The sequence below is a fragment of the Candida oxycetoniae genome (genome assembly GCF_023343755.2).
Source record: "Candida oxycetoniae strain CBS 10844 chromosome Unknown scaffold71, whole genome shotgun sequence".
NCBI classification, from domain to species: domain Eukaryota; kingdom Fungi; phylum Ascomycota; class Pichiomycetes; order Serinales; family Debaryomycetaceae; genus Lodderomyces; species Lodderomyces oxycetoniae.
The window spans coordinates 16,783-33,566 of NW_026055398.1; the positions used below are offsets into that span (position 1 = coordinate 16,783).

General features: G+C 37.4%; 6 protein-coding genes across 6 annotated transcripts; 5 read left to right on the top strand and 1 right to left on the bottom strand. All coding sequences in view use genetic code 12, as the record gives it.

Moving 5' to 3' along the window:
* Window positions 1-780: 780 nt before the first annotated feature.
* On the top strand, window positions 781-1,584 carry KGF56_001955 (mitochondrial 54S ribosomal protein bL28m; the record flags this gene model as incomplete). Its single annotated transcript, XM_049323132.1, has 1 exon — window positions 781-1,584. The coding sequence occupies one exon, from the start codon at window positions 781-783 to the stop codon at window positions 1,582-1,584; it is 804 nt and encodes a 267-aa protein (XP_049180985.1).
* A 516-nt stretch (window positions 1,585-2,100) lies between these two features.
* Window positions 2,101-2,572, top strand: RPL39 (60S ribosomal protein eL36; the record flags this gene model as incomplete). The annotated part of the gene is made up of 2 exons (XM_049323133.1): window positions 2,101-2,125; window positions 2,286-2,572. 2 exons carry the CDS (start codon window positions 2,101-2,103, stop codon window positions 2,570-2,572), a joined length of 312 nt encoding a protein of 103 aa, XP_049180986.1.
* A 789-nt stretch (window positions 2,573-3,361) lies between these two features.
* KGF56_001957 (uncharacterized protein) lies at window positions 3,362-4,105 on the top strand (the record flags this gene model as incomplete). Its single annotated transcript, XM_049323134.1, has 1 exon — window positions 3,362-4,105. One exon carries the CDS (start codon window positions 3,362-3,364, stop codon window positions 4,103-4,105), a length of 744 nt encoding a protein of 247 aa, XP_049180987.1.
* Window positions 4,106-4,702: 597 nt separating this feature from the next.
* UGA11 (Uga11p) lies at window positions 4,703-6,148 on the top strand (the record flags this gene model as incomplete). Its single annotated transcript, XM_049323135.1, has 1 exon — window positions 4,703-6,148. One exon carries the CDS (start codon window positions 4,703-4,705, stop codon window positions 6,146-6,148), a length of 1,446 nt encoding a protein of 481 aa, XP_049180988.1.
* Window positions 6,149-7,770: 1,622 nt separating this feature from the next.
* On the top strand, window positions 7,771-10,647 carry KGF56_001959 (uncharacterized protein; the record flags this gene model as incomplete). The annotated part of the gene is made up of 1 exon (XM_049323136.1): window positions 7,771-10,647. The coding sequence occupies one exon, from the start codon at window positions 7,771-7,773 to the stop codon at window positions 10,645-10,647; it is 2,877 nt and encodes a 958-aa protein (XP_049180989.1).
* A 4,199-nt stretch (window positions 10,648-14,846) lies between these two features.
* ADAEC (Adaecp) lies at window positions 14,847-16,784 on the bottom strand (the record flags this gene model as incomplete). The annotated part of the gene is made up of 1 exon (XM_049323137.1): window positions 14,847-16,784. One exon carries the CDS (start codon window positions 16,782-16,784, stop codon window positions 14,847-14,849), a length of 1,938 nt encoding a protein of 645 aa, XP_049180990.1.

Genomic DNA, 16,784 nt, shown 5'->3' on the forward strand with positions numbered 1-16,784 from the left:
GTGGAGCAGATTGACAAGTTACAACACTATCGAGCAGAGCGAAATGGTGGAGCAGATTGACAAGTTACAACACTATCGAGCAGAGCGAAATGGTGGAGCAGATTGACAAGTTACAACACTATCGAGCAGAGCGAAATAGTGGAGCAGATTGACAAGTCACAACACTATCTCGCTCTGCTCGATAGTGTCATTAGATAGTTGAGTTTTACATGGCTAGACACGGCTAGATAGTTGAGTTTTGACCCAGTGGATTTTTGGTTTTGGATAGCCTCTAATCAGCCTCAAGGCTCTGGTTTTGGGTAGCCTAGTCAAAGCTCTAACCATGTGGTTCTTACTGAAGATCATGTTTACTTCTCTTTCCCCTCCTCTCAAACTATTCATAAATCTTGCCAACAAATCCAATCGACGAGTCTGGGTAATGATTCTGTTTATGACATTGGTTTAGTCTAATGTCAAAGATAAGCACTATCGAGCAGAGTGAGATAGTGTCATTGGTCAACCTCGCTCTGCTCGATAGTGGAGCAACACTAAATAGCTTGTCACAACACTATCCCGCTCTGCTCGATAGTGTCATTGGTCAACCTCGCTCTGCTCGATAGTGGAGCAACACTTTGGAGCTTGTTACAACACTATCTCGCTCTGCTCGATAGTGTTGCTCGATAATGTCGCTCGATAGTGTCGCTAATTGTCGACGCGGATATTATGAGAAAAAAAAAACCAGGAAATCAAAGGTATTGTAGGAATTGCCAGTATCAAGAAAACCCATTTTGCTGTTTTACAATGATCATTTCCAACCTAACCAGGATTGGTATATCACGCCCTTGTGGTGCCTGGCAAAATAATTTGACCTGCTTTAGATTCTTTGCATCAACGGTTTATTGTCACGCAACTCAAAAACATGACAAATTTTACAAACTCTTGAAATACACTAGGAAGGTAGATGAGACAGAATACACAATTGGTCAAGACCACCCACTGGGATTGAGAATACCGGCGGAGGTACCCAATTATCCAAAATATAAATACGAAGCTCGTTTTTTCAAAAGGCAGAACAAAGGTCTATACGGAGGTTTGCAGAGAAGTAGTGGAACAACATGTTCTGAGTTTCTCAATAAAACCCGTCGAGCACGTACTCCAAATATCCGCCGTGCCAAGCTATGGTCGGAAATTTTGAACAAAAAGGTAAATCTAAGAGTATCGACAAGAGTGTTGAGGACGTTAACAAAAGAAGGGGGGCTCGATGAGTACTTGCTTAAATCTACCCCAGCAAGAATGAAAACAATGGGTTTGATGGGATGGAAATTGAGATATCAGTTATTGCAACAATTGGAAGCAAAAAACAGAGGATCTGTTGAATTGAAAGATGGAAAAACAGTACCCATCACTTATATTCACCCAGACGGTAGGAAATTTATTGTGCCAAAAGAACAGTTACTAAACAAGTTATACGAGATGGTTCAGAGAGACAGTTATTACCCAGTACTTCCAAATCAGTTTAACAAAAACTATTCTTGGATGTCTTTTGAAGAAATTGTAAATAGATTGGATAGTCATCAGGTTGAGCTTGAGCAGTTTACCATGTAAATAATAAGTGCGTACAAAAGTCCAGTTGCTTATAGCCCCGATTTTAGAATCTTTCACGTGTTTCCCTCTTTTTTTGTTTTTTTTGCACTATCTTTTTTTTTTGTTGTTTTTTTTTTTCAACTAAAGACTTGTCGTGAGAGAAGTAGGTAAGGTGGAAAAAAAATATGTGTGTGTGTGTGTGTGCGGGATTCTCTTCGCTATCATAGATTTTTTGTAAGGGATACTATCATTCGCACCAAACAAAAGTAACTCGTAGAATTTGAAAATTTTCCAGAGTCTTTCTAGTACACCCAATCAAAATCATAAAAATATAGAAGCAAGAAACAATGGCTAAGTCAGGTATGTGGTGGGAAACAGACTACTTGTCAAGTCAAGAGAACGAGACAGAGATTTGATATAGTGTGCATATGTAAATTAAAAACAAATATTTGATAACCGTTGTTTAAAATCGTGGGTTGAGATTATAGAAGCTGACTCTTAGTTGGAAGAAGATTTTGGGACAACACACCTGAACACATGTTCATAATCAGCACTCACTCGGGTATGAGGGACAACGAATACGTGTTTTTGGGGGGAGGTGAGGAGGCTCACATTAGAAGGACAGGGTGAAACTACCACCATGCATTTTCTTCAACTCAGGTCGTTACTCTCTCTTACAATTTTTTTCTCAAGTTTGGGTATACTAACATCATTGCTTATAGGAATTGCTGTAGGTTTAAACAAGGGCCACAAGGTTACCGCTAAGGAAGTTTCTCCAAAAATCTCATACAGAAAGGGTGCTTTATCGAAAAGAACCGCTTTTGTCAGATCAATCGTTCAAGAAGTTTCAGGATTAGCTCCATATGAAAGAAGATTAATTGAATTAATTAGAAATGCTGGTGAAAAGAGAGCTAAGAAATTAGCTAAAAAGAGATTGGGTACTCACAAGAGAGCTTTAAGAAAAGTAGAAGAAATGAACAAAATAATTGCTGAATCAAGAAGACACTAAAATCATCACATCACTACTGGCAACGCAGCCCTGTACATTAATTTCATAGGAATATATATATATATATATATATATAAGAAAAAGATTTTGAAACAAAAGAATGAAAGGAAAATGATTCAACCGTAGACTGAATCTTTTTCGAGGAGAGTAGAAGGAAGTAACTTTGGATCGTTAGGTTTAGTTTTCATGGTGTGTACTGAAGAGCACAATATACTTTTTATATACATGTTTTTCTTCTTCTACTGAGACTGCCTCTATGGAGAACTTCTCTTGGTTGTTGTTATTGTTGTTGTGATAATGGTAGTGGTTGATTAAAGATTGTGTTGTCACTACGACATTATTATACTTCAATCTTGACATCCTTGTCAATATTCAATTAGACCCTAGTTGTGCCCAATAATAAAAGTTTGGTTCGAATTTGTACAAATATTTGCCTAAATATGAAAGTAGAAAAAACAATTGAAGCACAACCTTATTAATCACTTTTCTTTGCCAAATCACATAAACTTTTTTATATTTCCATTACATATACGTATTTGGCTACTTTTTTGATCGAATTATCTTGAGGTATTTTTACAATGGCGATGAACTTTAAGATGAAGATGGATACCAAATCTTTTATTGAGTTGTGTTGGCTGCAAAAAAAAAGGTAGCGCTTCCATGTTTAGATTCCTATACCCATTTATTTCACTGTTTTGTAAATTTATAGCATATCAGATATCAATCAATCAATCAATCACTTACTACAAGAAGCTTTAACAGGTTCAATAAAAACTTTGCTAATCATCAATGCCCGTCGAACTTGTACTCTCACCTCTTATGAGGCCCGTGGTGAGGGCAAAAGCTGTTCTATTCAGTCCACATCGAAATTCTTCACACTATATTCCTCAAATTCGAGAACTCCCCGAAGACGTCTCACAATACGCAGTTATCAGAAGATTCGGTTCTGGAAGTAAAATATTTGACGTCTTTGATACCAACAAAGGTCAGATGCCTGTTGGAGGCAAGAATCCAGCAGACAAGATATTTTGGTTCCATCGTTCGCGAGCTGTTAAAGGGGCATACAAGATGTTTTCATCCAAGATATTGGCAACAGGTCCCGACGGGGAAGACGAGCCTATTGCCGATGTTAGAGCAGGGTTGAGAGGCAATGTGTTATTGATTAGAGCACCCGATGCTCCTGCGGCCGAGCTAGGTTGGCATATTCTAAATCATCGTGTTGATGCAATTGACAGCTACCGAATGTTTACAATGAGCAATGGATTAACCTATCAATGGACCTACAGAGGAAAATGGTTGGAGTTGGTTCATAATTTAGGGGAAAAAGAGTCCGAAATAAGAGAGAGAATAGGTAGGGTGGTTGAGCATGGTCCACATGGATTCACACTATACATCGATGAAACCAAAATGTTGAGAGAAATTGCTCTTAGTACAGCCTTGTGCTCCTATATTGACCAATGGAATACAACTCTTGAAGTCGGAGGAATATACTATGCAAAACAACCAGGCCAAGTACGCTGGAAGAGAGACTGAGTTTAAAAATAGGGAAAGGAGGGAAATGGAAATGAGAAGCTCTGTAGGTTCCGTCTGTTTAGTTACATCTTTTAGATCCCGCCCCCCCCCCAAAAAAATAAAAAAGAAAAAGAAGAAGAAGAAAATGGGCTGTTCTCTTTATAGGAGGCATAGTCAAGAACAATTTGTATTAAATTATGCTCTAACTCGCTCTAACTCGCTCTAACTCGCTCTAACTCGCTCTAAATCTCCTCCCTCTTGTTTCTTGTTTCTTGTTTCCCGTTTCTCGTTTCTCGCTCTCCTTCTTTTTTTTTTTTTTTTTTTTTTTTTTTTTTTTTTTTTTTTTTTTTTTTTTCTNCCTTTTTTTTTTTTTTTTTTTTTTTAATTTTTTTTTTAATTTTTTCTTAGTAGCGCGCGGGATCTGATACCCTTGAAGAAAGATGGTGTTCGGCTTCCTTCAATCTGTATTTGTGTGTATATATGCCTATATGTATATATGTGTATAAATAGGAAGAGAAGAGTCAAATTGAGTTGGGGGTCTTTTTTCTTTTCTTTTTTCGGTGGATTTTGACTTTTCATTAGACTTGGAAAACTTAATCAGAGTATAAAAAAAAAGTAATGCTCAGAGCTACTAAACCATACCACAGGTTGATTCGTTTCAACTCCACAAAATACTTTTCTGCAGAACCCAAAGCTCCGATATTGGCAACTGGAGCAATTCCAGGGCCAAAATCAAAACAGCTCAATCAAGAATTGGGACAGGTTTACGATAATGGTGCCACATATTTTGTAGCAGATTACTTCAATTCCGTTGGTAATTATATCAGTGATGCTGATGGTAATAAACTATTGGACGTCTATTGTCAAATTTCGTCTATCCCGTTAGGTTATAACAACCCAAAGTTAATTGAGGCTGCAAGGTCGGATGAGATGGTTTCATCTATTGTTAACCGTCCTGCTTTAGCGTGCTTCCCTCAATCTAATTATAAAGATATTTTAGAGCAAGGTTTACTTGCAGCAGCCCCTCCAGGTATGAATAAAATTTGGACTTCGTTGAGTGGTTCTGATGCTAATGAAACTGCTTACAAGGCTGCATTTATGTACCAACATTCCAAGCTCAGAAAAGGCGAATTCACCCAAGAAGAATTGTCAAGTGTGATGGAGAATAAAGCACCAGGTGCTTCCGAGATGGTTATTTTATCGTTTGAAAAGAGTTTTCACGGGAGATTATTTGGTTCGTTATCAACTACAAGATCAAAAGCTATACACAAATTAGACATACCTGCTTTCCCATGGCCAAAAGCACCATTTCCAAAATTAAAGTATCCATTGAACGAGTTTGAAGCCGAAAATAGAATTGAAGAAGAAGAATGTTTGAAAGAATTAGAGCTGATTATTGAAAACTCATCGAAACAAATTGCTGCTGTGGTTGTTGAGCCTGTTCAATCGGAAGGTGGTGATAACCATGCCTCCTCATTCTTTTTCCAAGGAGTTCGAGAATTGACCAAAAAACACGGGATTTTATTAATTGTGGATGAAGTTCAAACTGGTGTTGGTGCTACAGGGAAATTTTGGGCACACCAACACTGGAATTTAGATTCTCCACCTGACATGGTTACTTTCTCGAAAAAGTTCCAAGCAGCAGGGTTTTATTTTGGTAATCCAGACTTGCAACCAAAGCAACCGTTTAGACAATTTAACACTTGGTGTGGTGACCCATCAAAGGCTATTTTAGCAAGAGCTATTTACAAAGAGATTGTTGAATCCGATTTGGTAAACAGCACAGCAAAAGTTGGTGACTACTTGTTTAAAGGATTACAAACCATTGTTGCCAAAACTGATAAGTTTACAAATTTGAGAGGAGAGAATTTTGGAACTTTTATTGCATGGGATTGTTCTAGTGCAGATGTGAGAGCCAAAGTGATACAGGGATGTAAGGATAGAGGAGTCAATATGGGAGGATGTGGTGATGTAGCAATAAGATTGAGACCAACATTGTTGTTTGAGAAAAAGCACGCTGACATCTTTTTGAATATTTTAGAAGATGTGACACTATCGAGCTGAATGACACTATCGAGCAGAGCGACACTATCGAGCAGAACGAGATAGTGTTGTAACAAGCTACTGAGTGTTGCTCTATCGAGCAGAGCGAGGTTGACTAATGACACTATCTCGCTCTGCTCGATAGTGGAGCACATTGACTAGTGAAAAGGATCTAGGACCCGACACTATCGACAGTATATATGTATGTATGTATGCATGCATTTATGCAGGCTATATGTAATAAGCATTAATGTCACAAATTTGGTGACATGTAGATAAAGGACGGACACAAGAAAAATTATTATAGGCGAATCAAAGGGAAATACGAAAATAGTGCACATTGACAAATGACTACACTATCTACACTATCGAGCAGAGCGAGATAGTGTTGTATCAATCTAGTCTAACGAGCAGAGCGAGATAGTGTTGTATCAATCTAGTCTAACGAGCAGAGCGAGATAGTGTTGTATCAATCTAGTCTAACGAGCAGAGCGAGATAGTGTTGTATCAATCTAGTCTAACGAGCAGAGCGAGATAGTGTTGTATCAATCTAGTCTAACGAGCAGAGCGAGATAGTGTTGTATCAATATAGTCTAATGAGTCTAACGTCTAGGAGACAGCTACACTATCTCGCTCTGCTCGATAGTGTTGTAACCACTTTAGGTATTTCTCAAAGAAGAAATGTTAGGCAGTCGTGCGGCTAGAGACCAGTTTTTAACCCTCTACAACAGTAGTAAAAAAAATATTAATACTGCTGCTTATTTGTATTCACCTTACTTTTTATTTTTTCGGGTATGCCATTTATAGTACTACAATTTGTTACATGGATCGAGGCCCTAATCTTAATCTACACTATCGAGCAGAGCGAGATAGTGTTGTATCAATCCAGTCTATCGAGCAGAGCGAGATAGTGTTGTATCAATCCAGTCTATCGAGCAGAGCGAGATAGTGTTGTATCAATCCAGTCTATCGAGCAGAGCGAGATAGTGTTGTATCAATCCAGTCTATCGAGCAGAGCGAGATAGTGTTGTATCAATCCAGTCTATCGAGCAGAGCGAGATAGTGTCGTAACAAAGTACTAACAAAGTACTAACAAAGTACTAACAAAGTACTAACAAAGTACTAACAAAGTACTAACAAAGTACTAACAAAGTACTAACAAAGTACTAGACACTATCTCGCTCTGCTCGATAGTGCCTGCTCGATAGTGTCGAAAGCGTCTAGTGTCAAGTCGTGCGAAATACCAAAAAAATGTACCAATACAACAATAGTCAATTCGACTATTGTGTATCGGCGATTTCCTCTCCAAGCAATTAGAGATACTAAAAGTCCTCTTTTAGTTGAGGGATTTTCTTGGTACGAGAAAACGAGCAGGAAAGGGAAAAAACCTGCTTTTGGAATTATAATCCTTGCCTTATCAGAATCGCCTTTTCCAAACAAAAAAAGATAGATACTTAACTCAACTGTGTGTGCTATATTTTGTAAACTTTCTCCTCCTCCCCCATCCTTTTTTCTTCTTCTTTGCTTTCCTTTCCAGACACAATTTTATAGAATATATGCACTAGGGCACCCACCCACCCCCCTCGCCAAGATGAATCAGTAAGGAGGTTTTTCTTTTCTTTTTTTTAATATAAACAAAAGGTATGCTAGGTAGGTTATTCAAGCATAAAGAGAATCACTCACCAGCGACTCTGTCGCCAACATCTCCTCCCATCACATCGTCTTTTGAAGACTCGTATTCTAGAGAAATTCTATATGGCACACACAATGCGAATCTGCTAAAGCCCTACTACTTCAACAACCAACACTTTAGAATCTTTATATCACAAGATGGCGGGAATCTACGTTCCAAACAACTACTTTTCGACTCAGCTCAAGCACCTTCACCACCACCACCACCACCACCACCACCAGTATCATCATCTTCTTCTTCTTCAACTTCATCGTCATCGTCACCGTCATTATTATTTTTATCTACACCAGAGAACCCTTCAAAACGGTCTTTGCTACCGAAGTTATTATCCAACCACAGACAACACCACCATATTTCCGATTTGAATGATTTGTCTTTTGGTTGTGGATTGCCAACCAATGAAGTACAGACACTAATTAAATTTCATGTTCTACCGCCATTGTCGCATACTTCAAGTCCTTATAGTTCTGTTTTGATTACAAGATTGTTTTCAATAAGCGATCATGAGCCATATGTCACAGAAACACTATTGGACAATCGTGAAGATTGGATTCCGAAAACTACTGTTGCCCTTAAAGAGTCGAGCTTGAAACTAGATGATTTGAAGATAAATAGTCGGTTTGCCGTGGGGATTGTTATACCAGTAGAATCGAATAATTCGGTACACGAAGGGATTATTAACATCTGGAATGAGATTTCCCATTTTCTAACTTTTTTGCAAAGAATGGTGTACAAAAAGTTGCTACAACAGTTGAATTTGGGCATTGATAATGCTTTTCGTTGTGAATATTTGGTCAAAAAACGATTACAGTTTCCTAGTAATATCTTGCAAAATGATTACGACCTTCATTTGCAATTGAATAAGCTAATCAAATTGGTTCATTACCTGAGCAACACTCCGAGGTTAATGAATATAAATTACTTGATCAGAACCAATAAATTCGAGTATAATTCAGCTCTTATTAATTGGGTGTTGGAAGTATTGAACTGGCTTGAATTCAAGGATGGAAAAAGCAATTTAGCTAATACATCATCACCTTCATTCCTTGCAACAGTTCTTTCCTTATTGATACAGCATAGAAAGTCCTTGGGAATGCGGCCATTTTATAACAGTCTGTCTAGTCTGCGTGAAGTTACGCGAGTGGTTGTAATGACGGGGAACCCCGCAGTTGCGAAGCGGTTGATTTTCATTATGAATGGACTCATTGCGAATACAGAGAGAGAAACAGAGACAGAGACAGAGATAGAGACGGAGACGGAGATGGAGATAGATGACAATGATAGAAAAGAGGAAAAAGATAAAGAAAAAGAAGAAGAAGAAGGAAAAGAAGAAGGAAAAGAAGAAGAAGAAGGAAAAGAAGAAGAAGAAGGAAAAGGAAAAGTAAAGGAAAGAGAAAATGTAAAAGAAAAAGAAGACAATGTTGCGTTTATTGATAAGCGACGACCCGCTGCTGGTATTGTTGATGAACTGCGGCAGCAGCACTCCTCGGACTCAGAAGAATACATTAATAGAAGTTGGGAATCCGCAATAAATGCCAGTGCTACTGTCTCACGTGTGCAGCCGTCGGCTGTTAGTATACCAATACAAAACAAAAATCATCAGCATTATTCACCCATTGGTATACCCATCAAAACTCCAGCTACTTCACAAGCGTCGTCATCCTTGTCAAAATCTGCATCTACAGCTCAGCTATCAGGATCCTTAAGTTCCTCCTACTCTTCATTACAGTCAAACTTCTCCTTGTCTAAATATGCCAGTGTTGGTGGTTCATTTATGGACAAGTGGAAAAATTCATTTGGTAATGGCAGTCAACCTAATTCGTCATCAACAACGACTGGCTACTTTGACGAACCGATAAGTAGTTTGAATACCAAGAAGTCCATTCATTCTTTGAGAGCACCTTCTCCAGCATTTGAAAATGATGAGCATAATTGGCAACCAACAAATAACTCTATCACACCTCCTTTATCAATGACACCAAGTAAACTATCCAGAAATCAGTCATTATACGATCTCTACAATATGAATATGAAAGCCATGAGTGAGGAACAACTTTCCGACTCATCTGACTCGCTGTCATCGTCAACTGTCAACAATAATACTAATGCCAATGCATTCAACAGTGGTTTAGAAGTCAAGCGATGTAAGACTAGTGTTTTTTCTCCATTAGTTAGTGATAGCTTGGTGAAGAATGTTTGTGAGTTTAATAGAAGTAAGATACAGGACAAGTGTCAAAGTATAATGAGAAAGAATCATTATTTTAAGAAACGGGACAACACCTTGGAAGTCGGTGTACCACAAGAAGAAGCTAAGAAAACACGAGTTTTTAAGTATAAGATACTATTGCCTTGTGTAGGATTCTCAGATGAGTATCGACCGGAGTTTGTGTTACAATCATGTCCCATAAACCCGAAGTTGGAGCAACAGATTATGAACTCGATGAAGAATGATTTGATATATTATCAAAATAATTATAGTCTCCCGCAAAACAAGATCCGTACAATATTTATTAATCTAAGAGCTCGTGAAGTAAAGACAATTGAGATGTACATCAATAATGAACAAAAAAAATCAGCAGAGACGACTAGCGAGGGCAAGAAGGAGCACGTTCAAAATACATACAAAACAAAATTGACCAAGATCCATTCACCGTTGAAATGTTTTGGTGATAGAAAGTTAATAAATCGAATAGAGTTGGTTATGGATGAAATTGATCAGTTGTTTAAAGCACAGCAATTAGAGTACCAGGATGAAAGGAATAAAAAGTACAACAAGGAGCAATTTCATAATAAATTGCACAGTTTGGTTATGGAACTACTCACATGAGGGGGTAGAGAAAAAACGCCTGGGAAGAAAGAGGAGGTAACACGGAAAAAAAATGGAAAAGTGGAAACATCGTTGGCTCTTTCCCATTTTCATTTTCATTTTCATTTTCATTTCCATTTTTTTTTTTCTTCCTTTTTTTTCAGTTGCAAGTATCGTATCTTCATTAAGCTAAAAGTGTAACCCTGAGTTTCTTTTCAATGGTAAGCTCAAAATGCTTAGCCAATGCCTTCTTAATAGCTAGTAGTAGGGCTGCACTCTTTTTTTTCGAAAAGTACGGATTTGGTTTCCTTTAAAGTATATTATTTTTGTTTTTGTTTTTGCTAGCTGTTGTCAATGATAATCAATGCATCCCCCTTAATACCTGCTATGCGATTTTGTGTCTCTTAAAAATAAGATTTCTAATCAAGGCTTACAGTTACAGAACAGAATGCTCAGGGCCTAAAGCTGCAAGGGTTAAAACCGCAAGAGCTAAAACATGCAAGAGCTAAAAAATGCAAGAGCTAAAACGAAAAAATAAACTTTAATCGAACTCCGTCAGTGTCACCCAACATCAGGCGGCTTCCAAAAAAAAAAGAATGGGTAGTGTACATTCGATTAAAACTTCTTATTCTTTACTGTTCAGGATGGAATTTATAATTTGGCAACTGGGTGATGTTTTTTTTTTTTTAAACAAGTGCACCAGCAAATAGTTACTCGAATGTTTACAACTCCTACCATTCAAACGTTTCCAATTGTAGGTGAGTGGAGGTTATTTGCAAATATCCGTTAAATAATTTATCTCTGTTTTGTATTCCCCTGGTAAAGAAGTTTATATATATACATATATATATATATATAAATAAATGTACATATATTATTTATTTATTTTAGGGGGGAGGTGAAGGGGGTAATTTTAAACGATTCAGAATTATACCTTCCTGAATTATTCAGACAACAAAAATTATTCTCTCTTGTATTGCCCTCTAAACTTCTAGATGCTTCAATTTACTTCTCTTTTTTTTCCCTAATTAGTCCTGTTTTGAATAACTTTAATTTACAACGTTTCAAAGAGTCCTCTAAAGGGAGTTTCCCTTGTTATTCATCTGTGCGCAGCCAGAAAGTGACGGTTGGGAAATTTGAGTAGAACGTTGGATGATTATTTCAAAAATCTGAGGGATGATTTTAATTGAAATATACTGATTACTGTAACCGGGGCCCAAATGTTGAGTGAAGGTAAAAAGAGCTGAACCAAGAAAGAAATCAAACAGTCACGTGATTTTTATCACCCAACCTATCTTTATTCAAACTACTCTTTATAGTAAAAAGAGCAAAAACCAAGGCAACTATAGAACCAAGCTTCTTTATTTCCTCCGCCATGTAACATATCTTGCTCTTTCTTTTGTCTTTACATCTTTTTAAAATTAAAAAGTTTTTAGTACACTTTTGAAGAACCGCCCCCCCCCCCAACTCCCCCAGATTTTCAATATGGTAGTGGCCCTACAGAAAAATAGTCTTTACAATAATAAGAAACAAGGTTCAAGAATTTAATAAAGCGCACAACCACGTCACACTATTTGTTAATAGTGTCATTCTGCTTATAGAAAGTTTGAAATCATTGGGTAATAGATTACTTCAAAGTTTTCCTCAAATTAATCATCCATGGAAAGTGCAAAACTCGGTTTTTTCATAGCCCACTCCTTAGTAATCGCTCTCCTGATTGCCGCTACCATGTATGACGTAATCAACACCGGCCTAAAATGTGTTACAACAAATGAAATTCGGATGAATAACTTAGTTCTTGGGCCATATTTCATGTTTAGTTGTGACAATTAGACCTTCCACCACCTCCCAACATTTGAATTGGCTAATCCTATGTGCTAATTTTGTGAGTAAGATATTTATTGATTGGCACAGACCTCCACTTTTTACCCAGTACTGATTAAGAGGAATCAATAGTATGGACAGAAATTTGGGTGAACCAATGTTGTAGTTATGATTGATCCTGCCCATTTTCAATGTGTTGCAAAAGAAAGCATCCTTGTCAATAACTCACCCCTCCCCCCGTACCCACACCTGGCCAAGAACTTCCCATTCCCATATGAAAATGTATCTGCTTTAACTACCAAGCCTTCAATCTTGTCAAATTACAACGCACCCAACTGGAAAATATGGTCCGAGGAACCATTACTTACAAGGTAGTATAGTTTATGGTACTTTTTATAGTATATAATTTCCTCCTGGGTCAATCAGGACCCTCTTTTTTCATATGTTGTTTGTCTTTGAGATTAAAAGAGGGGGGGAAGCGGATCCTAATGAAACAAATGTCACTTTGATAATTGTTCAGATGTGCTACTCAGAAACAAGTAATCAAACGTGGTGTATAGTGATCAAGTAAAGGAAAACAGAGAAAATTTCAAAACCATTTTCTTTTTAGCCGCTCCCCGAAGCATTTTTTTTTTTCTCTCCTGCAAGAGAAGGAAATCCGATACTAGCTGAAATTTTGTAGCCCCGGTCATTTAAGCTTATTTAATATTGGGAGTTTGTTGTGGTAAGGTAACTATATGGTATATAGACCCTGTCCATGTGTGCTCTATATTCATTATGCGATTTGTAATTAATGATAATACACTTCAACCATTGTATCGTTTGGGAAAGGGAAATACAGGAAGTACAGGGAGTACAAGGAATGGCAAGAGGGGGTGTAAAGTAAAGCTAAAGAGAATTAAAAAAAAAAAAAAAAGAACTTTTGTGATTTCCTTTTTGTAAAGCTCAACTCACTCCATTCTCGCTTACTCTCCCAATTCTTTTCAATAAATTCGATATGCGGGGAAAATGGTTAAATCTGAAGTTTTTCATTTTCCGTATTTGACATCTACTAGACTACCATGAAATGAGCACTTAATTAAGTCAAAAACGATAATTTGCCACCCAGAAATCTCTATTAAGAAAGAAAAATTAAAACTAAAAAAAAAATAGAGTTATCTTATCTGTAAGACACATCTGTAAGAAAAAGAAATATTTTCTTATAGTGCAAATTTTCTAGATTTTCTTGGTTGCGTTATGTTTTTTTTTTGTTTCTTTCTTCCAAAGTCATATGTTAAGATGCAGAAAATCCACATATGAAAATGTCCCTTTCACTCCACTTTATTTTTTTTTTTTTTTGGAAACTTCTATGAATGACTTGTTTTTTTGAGGCAGATGTATGCCCAAGACATGTTTCTTTTCTCTCCAGTAGAACTCACACTGGGTGATTCCTCATCGGTTGATGTATCCCCTATACCATGCATTCTCACTTTTTTTCTTTTTTTCCAATTGTTTTCTCTTGGGGGCGCCTTTTCCTAATGGAGAAAAAGCAAACTTTAAACTTTCCTCATAATGTTGTTTTAGAAAACGATAATGCATAACAGAGGCAGTGACAGGCAAGGGGGGGGGAAGGGAAGAAAGGAGGGAAGTGGGGGTCAGAGGGAGAGAGAGAAAAAAAAAAGTATGTGCCGATTGATTGCATAATTCCATTCAGTTCGGACAAAATGACAATTACTTGTTTGATATTTTTGTATGTGATGAACAGCCAGTAACTCATGTATGTACATGTGGTATAGTTTTTCTCTATCACGAAAGCGATTCGAGTGGTATGATCGATTTAGAAGAATTAAAATTAGTCAGAGACGTAGGCTTTGTGCCAGCTCTTCTTCTTGTTGCAAATACCGCAACAATTACTGAATATCATTCATGAGATTGAATGTTGAATGTTTTTTTTTTTCAAGGAGCAGAGTTGTGGGGAAAAGATTTTCCTAACCTCAAATATATTTGAAAAAAATCTTTATAGTAATAGAAATAGTAGTAGTAGTAGTAGTAGTAGTAGTAGTAGTAGTAGTAGTAGTAGAAGTAGTAGAAGTAATGTCGTTGGATCTCCGATTGATTACAAATGTGCTGTCTAGAGTTTACAATTTATAGTTCATCAGAATCAATTCAATGTACATTATCATTATCAACAGATGTATAACCACTAAAGAAACACAAAAAATATTAAGAGTCAAATGAAAAATCTAACAACGTGAACTGAATAAAAAATTAAAAATAAAAAAAAGCATCGATAATATCAAGCAAAAAGACTGCACTCGTGTCTGATGGCTTTAGCCGAAAAGCGAGGAGATGGAAAAGGAAAAGGCAAAGTGTATGTGTATGTTTGAAGGGGTATGGCGAGTGCTGTAATCTATAATCTATAACCCAATACTTGCGGCTAATTGAGGATTCATTGCTAAGAAACTAGTGTCATTAAAAATATCGTCATTAACAATGGCAGATGGTGAACAACTTGGGTTTGTAGTTGTAGATTGCGTAGAACCATTAACACCACCAAAGTAACTGGATGCATTGAAATGTGCAAATGGAGTCGTTGTGGTGAAGAGTAACTCCTCATTAAGTGCTAATGATGCTGATGGTGCTGTTGAAGGTATAAAATCTAAATCCTCTCCAATATTACCATTGTAGTTGTTAAGTACTGCAACTGAAGAAGATGAAGAAATGGGCTGTTCATTAGTAAAGTCAAAGTCATTAAGTGAAGTGGTATTGGTGGTATTGGTGGTGGAGGGGTTGTTGTTAAAATTGGTGGAAGAAGTGGTTGGTTGTGGCTGTGTAGGAGGTATGGACACGGCATCACCAAACCAATTGATTGTTTGTGAGGTGTAAGCAGTTTCTGAATCTCGTTCTTGTTCTTGTTTTTGTTCTTGTTCCTGTTCCTGTTGATCCATTACAAACTCGGTGGATGCCGGTATATACTGTAATGGCTGCGTGTCATTGAATAGACTATCACCACGAAATTTGGATAAACAAGGATATGAAAAAGCCTTCATGTTTAGATAATAACCATCTTGATTACTATTATGAGTAGCCTCTAGATCGAGTGTAGGTAACTCTTGTAATGGATCATCAAAAAATGTTATTTGCAGGTGTGGGTTAAGGGAGTCAGGCAACTCCGTGTGTAGTGTATTCAATTGACTCAATGAACCACTTGTGGTTTGGTTTGGAGGAGTTAATGGATTTGGAGGCGATGATGAAGATGAAGATGAAGATGATTCTAGCTTTGTTTTTTTCCTCATTGGTGGATTTTGAGAAGTGGGTGACGTTGGCATCGGCGAAGATGAATCTTTAGCATTCTCATAGGAGCTGGAAGAGAAGGCGCTATTATTGTTGTTGGAAGTTGGCGAGTTAAAAGTCTCAAACAAGGTATACTCACCGCTCTCTTTGACTTTCTTGATGAATTCCCAACACTTGTCTCCGTATGTCTTCGGCGTTAACCCGGTAACGGATTTAAATACTCGATGAAAATGCCATGCGCTCAATTTCGACTTTGCAGCCAATTCTTTAAAACCTAATACACCGCCTCTTCTTCTTCTCTTTTTTGAAGGCGTGGTACCAGTATTGGTACCATTAGCATCAACAGTTGTTGCATTTGTATTCTCCTCAGAGACACCACTAGTAGTGTTGTTGCTGTTATTGTTGTTGATATTGGCATTATTAGTTGACACTGTAGCTATGGGTTTTGGTTGGAAAACATTGACAGCGGCTGCCAATGCCAAGTGGCGACAGGCCAAATCGACTAGTCTGTAGTGGTCCGAGTCGTTCTTTGACAACAAAGTATTTTCCAAATCCTTAGATACTTTTTCTTGGTAGCCAAAGCTTGGTACTGACGCCCTATGAATTGAGACATCGCCACCATTGGCTATACCGTCTTCGCTCTTTATATCAGGCAACGAGCCATTAATAGTTTTCAATATCTGTTCTTCATTTGCCTTCTTTGATTCCAATATATTTTCTTTAATTTTTCTTGAGTTCAACTCTTCATTTTCATCCAACAAGGGAAGCATGAACCCGATTTTATTGTTCACAGTTGAAACACACTTTATTAGTAAATTGACATCGATAGCTGTGCTGTGAATTGGATCACAAACTTCACAGGGTATAAAACCAAGCGAACAAGCCTCATTCACCGAAGAAACAAACTTTATTTCTGATTTTAAGTTTGTTCTTGGTCTTGCATCACAATCGGGACGACAAAAGTACCTATTGAGCTTATTACAAACAAAAAATGAACCTGCTGCAAATGGGTCACTAAATTGGTAAGCTTTCCACTTAGAAGTCTCTGAACGATACACCAT